General features: G+C 35.4%; 1 protein-coding gene across 1 annotated transcript; it reads left to right on the forward strand.

The window, feature by feature from the left end:
- The first annotated feature begins 780 nt into the window (after positions 1 to 780).
- On the forward strand, positions 781 to 3,376 carry LOC109019500 (cytochrome P450 CYP82D47-like). The gene is made up of 2 exons (XM_019001787.2): positions 781 to 1,797; positions 2,502 to 3,376. The coding sequence occupies exons 1-2, from the start codon at positions 877 to 879 to the stop codon at positions 3,126 to 3,128; spliced, it is 1,548 nt and encodes a 515-aa protein (XP_018857332.1). The 5' UTR covers positions 781 to 876; the 3' UTR covers positions 3,129 to 3,376.
- The last annotated feature ends 4,554 nt before the right edge of the window (positions 3,377 to 7,930 follow it).

Below are 7,930 nucleotides of genomic sequence, written 5' to 3' on the forward strand. Positions count from 1 at the left end.
GAGAGTTTTGGATTGGCCATAATATGGATATCTTTGTTTCATAATATTTGTTTCATAATATTGATTTAAGATGAATGGGTGTCAATTGCTCATTCGTGTATTATTGTCATTGTTTCATGAAAATTATCATTTCTCGTATTCAATATGATGATATATTGAACTTTTGACACACCAATATATCGGAAGTCGATATGACATGGTTTTATTCTAACATGTTTTTATTCTAAAATTGTATTCAAATTTGATATAATATAGTACCATTAGGCGAAAAAGTCTTCTCTAGGCCGGTGAAAATGACACTCCACTATAACGACAAATAAAGACTTTTTAATATAGCTAGCTTCTAGTCTTTTACATCCTAATAAAAGATAAAGGTCGATATTCAACATCCCCAATATTTCATTAGAATCTGTACGTGAAGTGGACTTGGAGATAGGCCACTTGATATGCCTGAACGCGAGTACCGTGTCTCATTATAACTGATCTGAATTTATACGATTTGTTTCAAGTGTCGACTATATATAAAGCCACATACAATGCTCCTCGTTAATTGCACGTTATAAATTATTAAATTATGACTTTGTCTTATGATCAGTTTTCTTTTTGAATATTTTTATTGCTAATTCATGTTTAGTCAATTTTGGATAACGATTAATCGTGTAAGCCAACATATCCAGATCCAGGATGGCTTTCGATCCGTTTTGTCTGTGTGTTGTGACATCATGAAGAATTGGCTACCAAGCAAACATTATTTGGAACCTTATTGACCTTGGCCTACACAAAGGACTCAAAAAGAAGTATGCCCTCATCTCTATAAACCCCCATCGATAACCAAAACAATTAAGACGCTTTGGGTTCCTGTCTTTCACTGCTTTTATGGCCATCATACTTGCCCTATTTCTCTTTTTCTTATTTCTATTTTGGATATGGAGGAGAACCCAAAAAAACTGCCCTCAAAAGATACTCCCACCAAAAGCAGGTGGTGCATGGCCTATAATCGGCCACCTCCACCTATTAGGAGTGATGCAACCAGCCCATATAACCCTAGGTGACATGGCCGACAAGAACGGACCAATCTTCAGTATCAACTTGGGCATGCATAGAGCTATAGTAGTAAGCAATTCAAAGATAGCTAAAGAGTGTTTCACTACCAACGATAAAGTCTTTGCCAACCGTCCAAAAGCTTTGGCGACGGAACTCATGGGATACAACTATGCCATGTTTGGTCTCAGCCCATATGGTTCCTATTGGCGTCATGTTCGAAGAATAGCCACTCTTGAGGTCCTCTCAAATCATCGTATCGAGATGTTCAAACACACCCGAGAGTCAGAGGTAAACACGGCCATAAAGGAGATCTACGAGTTGTCGGCCAAGAACAACAACGCATTAGTGGAGATGAGAAGATGGTTCGGCTATATAACCCTAAACATTGTGTTTATGACGATTATAAAGAAGCGATTTGCTTGGGTTGTAACCAAGGATGAGGATGAAGGAAATGATGAATGTCGAAAGGCAATGAGAGATTTCTTTGTGCTGAGTGGGACATTTGTAGCATCAGATGTACTTCCATATCTAAGTTGGTTGGACTTGGGTGGGTACGAGAAGGCAATGAAGAAAACAGCAAAAAAATTAGATCATGAGCTCGAAGGATGGCTAGAAGAACACAAGCAAAGAAGAATTTCTGGGGAGGTAAAGAAGGGAGACCAAGACTTTATGGATGTGATGTTGTCTATTTTTGTTGACAGTGAAGAGGTTTCTAGTTATGATGCTGATACAATCACCAAGGCGACTTGTCTGGTAGGGTACTAAGATTGCTTTGCTTTATATTTATTGAATATAAAGATCGTCCTTGATTTGTGATGCAAATTGATCATGAGTATCTTTATTTTTTCTTCTTCTTCTAATTATCCACTAAAGTTTAACATACAATCACAGAATTTTTCCAAATCTTCAAAAAGAATCCAACTCTCTTGTGATGGTAACTATGAAGGGTAACCTCCCCAAAATTTTCAATGAATTTGTTGGTTCTTGTTTGCAGAAAGAAAATGGTAGATTTCCCGGCCAGCTTGGGCAAGGGTGTTGGAAACGTCCATCTTGTTCCTAAAGTCCGCCCAAATAGATAAATCTAGGTCCAACATAAAAACACCCACTTCCTAATGGTGGCCGACGATGTTTTTTAAAATGAGTGTACGAGTTGGTATACCTTAAGATTGTATCTAATATTACTAATATTCACTAACAAAAAAAAATCATTTTAATATTAAAAAAAATCTATATCTTTTTTAGCACAAGATAAGCACAGGCTAGAAGAGAGCACTCATAAAAAATTTGAAGGAAAATAAAAGAAAACAAACTATAGAAGCGAGAGGAAATTGCAAGTACTTAACATAGGAATTGCACTTTTTTTTAACTTTTGAGGGGAATAGTTTCATTTAGTTCTATTTAAGTTTAATATGGTCAAATTATAAATAACATATACATACATGCTGGGACTTTTGCAGGCCCTCATCTTAGCCGGTACAGATACAACGACAGTGACAATGACATGGGCGCTCTCTCTACTTCTTAATAACCAAGAGGCTCTTAAGAAAGCCCAACAAGAATTAGACCTCCAGATTGGTAGAGATAGGTTAGTGATGGAATCAGACGTGAAAGAGCTAGTCTATCTTCAAGCTGTCATCAAAGAAACAATGCGTTTATATCCCGCTGCGCCACTTTCTCTGCCACACGAGTCTCTTGAGGATTGCACTTTGGCTGGTTACTACATCCCAATGGGCACCCGTCTTCTTGTTAATCTATCAAAGATTCATAGAGATCCCCAAGTGTGGTCAGATCCAACCGAATTTCGCCCAGAAAGGTTTCTTACAACCCACAAAGATGTTGACTTTAAGGGCCAGCATTTTGAGCTCATACCATTTGGTAGTGGGAGGAGAGTTTGTCCCGGAATCTCATTTGCACTACAAGTTATGCAACTCACACTTGCTAACTTCTTGCATGCCTTTGAGATTACGACAATACCAGCAGAGGAACCAGTAGACATGACTGAGAAAGTCAGACTTACATCCCTGAAAGCCACCCCACTTGAAGTCCATCTCACTCCACGCCTTCCTTGCTCAGCATATGCATGATCATTTGAGTATATGTTAAGTAGGTACAATATCGCCAAGGATCAGTTTCGTAATGATCTTCATGCACAAGGATTATGCAAATTGGCGTGTTCTTGTTTTGTTATATTAAATTATCTTTTTTTTTTCATTCATGTTTTTATTTTTATTTTGGCGTGTTCGCTTGTATATTAAAGTAAGGGATACTAGCTCTTTGCACTAAACGATGTGTACCGGAGTAGCTAGGTATGCAAATTGGAATTGTTCTCCTAGAATTAGATACTAACTTTATGCGTGTTAGGTAACCTTAAGATTATCATTATTATAAAAACCTTTGAAGGTCTTTAGTCAATTATCATAAAACTTGAAATTATCAACAACTATATATATATAAAACTAAACCACTATTTTACTTTTTAGAACATTGTTGAAATTGTTCTCCTAGAACATTGTTGCATGTTATTTTCTCTAAGTGCTCATATTTTTTTTTTTTTGGAATTTTTTTAATGAATTGGCATGATTTCATTGGTTATTTAAAAATGAGTTGTAAAATAGTTATAGGTACGTATATCATTACTCTTGATGAACTCGATCGTGCCACTCTATTAAAAATAAATTTTAATATTACAAAATTACCTTTCATTTTTTATAGAATTATAAAATAGTTGTAAGACTATCATTTCCTAAGTTTAAGACTCTTTTCAGTGGCATCATCATTATATTTGTTAAACAACAAATGGAAGCGGAAATTATAACGATATGGTGACACGCCCGTGAGGGTATTCGTCCCACAAGTTGGTGATGAGTAAAGGGAATTGAGTGCATTTGTTTGTGCACCAATAACCCCTATTTATTGGCCATCATGCACCGGTTGGTAAAGGGCACATCCATTGGTTAACCAATAGTAACCCAAAGGTCACAACCTTAATGAGTGACACATCCTATTGTGAAAGGGCACAACCATTGATAAACCAATGGTAACCCAAAAGTCACATCCTTAAGAAGTGACACAACCTTTTGACTAAATCAAAAGGTTGTGTCTCTTGACACTTCCTTTAACACTTCCTTTAATATCACCCCTCATTAGAACCATCACCATGTTAGAGAATATAATTCCAAGGGGTACACCATTTGGTGATCACACCCCTTAAAATAACATCTCCCACTTGATCACACAAAACGGTGATGATCCAGTTGAGTATTTTACCTTGGTACCAATATAAGCTTTCCACTACTCAACTCTCATATGCTACTCTTGCAGATCGGCGTTAGAGCATGAAAAGCCTCTACGTGCACACGTTTTTTGTCATTACCTTATCTGACCGCACCCTTGACCATATGTGCTCCCACTGATCACATATTAGGGATGACTTCATTTCACTAAAAAATTTGTAGTGAACGGCATCAATTCTCTGTGACTGGATCAACAATCCATATCCCTGTCACAATTGACGACTTCAGCCGAATACATAACATATGTATCGACCTGCGCTGAATTTTCGTTAAGTATTTCCTCTAGAGGCTATTCCTGAGGTTTTTCCCTAATCACCTTATCAACGACTTTGCAAATGATTAACCATTTACTTGGGTAATCAAATCACATTTCACTAAAACTTTAGTGAATGACACTGAATTTTCGTTAAGTACTTACTCACCTGAGTTTTTCCTTAATCACCTTATCAGCGACTTTACCATGATCAACATTTTACTTGGTTGATCAACCTACACTGAAATTTTATCAAGTACTCACCCTAAGGCCATTCCTGAGGTTTTTCTTGATCACCTTATCAGTGACTTTACAAATGACCAAAATTTTCATTTGGGTATCTCCATAACTCCAATTTTCTAGGCGTCCCCAGAATTTGCTGAGTTATACATGCTGACCATGAGATTGGTTCACCTAGGTTTCTCTTAATCCCATTCTCGTCACATGTTCTCTGAATTTCTCCAAAGATAAACATTTGGTCATTGGATCTGCTACCATCTCGGTCGAGGAAACGAAATTAACCTTGACCTCACCTCTTTCCACTATATCTAAAATATAGTGATAATGCATATCAATGTGTTTTCCTTTGGAACTCTGTGTTCCACTTTTTATCAAAGAAATGGCAGACTGATTATCACAAAACACATTGATTGGTTCTGTGGATGTACCCAAATTTAAGCTTTCAACAAAGCGTTTTATCCACACCGCATTACTCACTGCAGTACTACAAGCAATATACTCTGCTTCCATAGTAGACTTAGCAACACAATCTTGTTTCTTACTTAACCAAGAAACTGCTGTTCCACCAAAAAGAAATATATATCCAGTTATAGATTTTTTTATCATCTACATCACTTCCAAAATCAGCATCACTATAGCCGATTAATTCTAGATCATTGTTTCCAAAGCACAATTTCAAATTTTTGGTACCTTGTAAATATCTTAATATACATTTCACTGCTTGCCAATGTTCTTTACCTGGATTGGATTGAAATCTGCTTACCAATCCTACTGCATGACAAATATTTGGTCTGGTACTTGTCATAGCATACATGAGGCTTCCCACAGCTTGAGCATAAGGAACTTTAAGCATTTCACTTATTTCATCATCATCTTTTGGGCACATACTTTTATTTAAAGTATGAGCTTTGCAAATAAGCGTACTTAAAAATTTACAATTTTCCATACCAAATCTTTTAAGTACTTTTTCTAGATATTTCTCTTGATCTAAATACAATAGATTTGAATTTCTATATCTAGAAATTCTTATACCAAGAACATAGGCAGCTTCACCCATGTCTTTCATTTCAAATTTAGATTTCAAGAATTCTTTTGTTTTATGCATCATATCTAGACAACTACTTGCCAGTAATATATCATCAACATATAATGATAATAACGTTAATTTATCATCATTTTTCCATATGTATACACAATGATCTAGTGGACTCATTTCATATCCCATTTCCAAAATGGTTTGGTGAAATTTCAAGTACCACTGTCTTGAAAATTGCTTAAGTCCATACAGTGACTTCCTCAACCTGTAGACTTTCTCTTCATATCCTTTAATTTGGAATTCTTCTGGTTGAATCGTAAAGATATCCTCTTTTAATTCACCATTGAGAAAAGCTGTTTTTACATCTAACTGATATAATTCCAAATTCATTCTGGCAACAATGGACATGATGATCCTTACGGATGTGAATCTCGCCACAGGCGAATATGTATCCACAAAGTCTACACCTGGTCGTTGGTTGTATCCTTTGGCCACTAACATTGCTTTGTACCTTTCCAAACTACCATCAACTTTAAATTTTCTTCTGAGTACCCATTTACAGCCAATAGCTTTTCTATCTTTTGGAAAATCTGTTAACTCCCAAACGTTATTTTTGTTTATTGATTCTATTTCATCTTTCATGGCCTCAAGCCATTTATCTGAATCAATACTATTGACTGCCTCAGAAAAATTTTCAGGATCATTATCTAAATTTTCCAAACTGGTATTTAGTGCATAATGATCTTGAAATAATATTGATGGTCTTCTTGATCTTTTACTCCCACTATCTCCAACATCAATACCTGAAGATTGATTTCCATCTGACTTTCTTTTATTATTCTGGATTTGAATAATATTAGAATTTTCATTGTCAGATTCTGTGGAGATCTGTTGATTCTCTAAATCATTTAACAAATCTATTTGATCAACAGGAGTAATAAGGTTCGTATTTTCCAAGAAAACGGCATCCCTACTTTCTATCAATCCTTTTTCAGAATGATAAAATCTGTAGCCACTTCCATTTTCTACATACCCAATAAACCTGCATTCCCAGGTTTTACTTTTAAATTTATCCCTTAGTAGCCTTGGGATAAGCACTTGTGCCTTACAACCCCACACTTTGAGCCTACTAAAGTCCGGTTTGTGTCCCGTCCATAACTTGTAAGGTGTAAGAGGTTTCGCTTTAGTTTCAACTTTATTCAATATATATATAGCAGTCGATAATGCTTCAACCCAAAAATGTATTGGTAGTTCAGCATATGCCATCATTGATCGCACCATATCCAATAGAATTCTATTTCTTCTTTCTGCAATGCCATTTTGTTGGGGTTTATATGACATAGTATAAATGTGTCTTATACCATTCAATTTGCAGAAATTATCTAAAGTTTCAAATTCTCCTCCTCTATCACTATTCAAATTTTTAATGGGTCTACCCAACTGGGTTTCTACTTCTAATTTAAATTCTTTAAATTTCTCAATTGTTTCAGATTTATACTTGAGTAAGTAGATATACCCATATCTTGAATAGTCATCAGTGAAAGTAATAAAGTACTCTATTCCTCTACGAGTTTTTGTTTTAAAAGGTCCACAAACATCAGAATGTATAATTTCTAGTAAATTTGCGGATTTCCAACTTTTTGAAAAAGATTTACTACTCATTTTTCCTTTGATACATGGTTCACATATATCAAAATTATCTGAGTTTATTTGTGGTATTAATCCACTTTTATACATTCTGATCATTTTATTTTTATTTATATGGCCTAATCTTAAGGGCCATAAATATGCACAATCAGTGGACACATTCAAATACTCAGAAATAGGTACTTTATTAATATCAACATTCAGTACATACATATTGTGATCTCTCACGCCTTTCACTGACATATTACCCTTACTTATTATAACTGTTCCAGACTTAAACTCAACTGTGTAGCCTTTCTGATCTAGTATAGACACTGATACTAAATTCCTACGAATAGTAGGTACATATAGAACATCATTATGTAAAATAATGGAACCATTAACTTTGAATTTACATGTACCTTGCCCCAAGACATC

Source organism: Juglans regia, chromosome 6, assembly GCF_001411555.2.
Source record: "Juglans regia cultivar Chandler chromosome 6, Walnut 2.0, whole genome shotgun sequence".
Lineage (NCBI taxonomy): Eukaryota > Viridiplantae > Streptophyta > Magnoliopsida > Fagales > Juglandaceae > Juglans > Juglans regia.

What these genes read in the sequence shown, in the direction of transcription:
- LOC109019500 (XM_019001787.2), top strand. Translation starts at nt 877, where the DNA reads ATGGCCATCATACTTGCCCTATTTCTCTTTTTCTTATTTCTATTTTGG. An exon ending in TCACCAAGGCGACTTGTCTG is followed by an intron (nt 1,798 to 2,501) that starts GTAGGGTACTAA and finishes GGACTTTTGCAG; the next exon opens with GCCCTCATCTTAGCCGGTAC.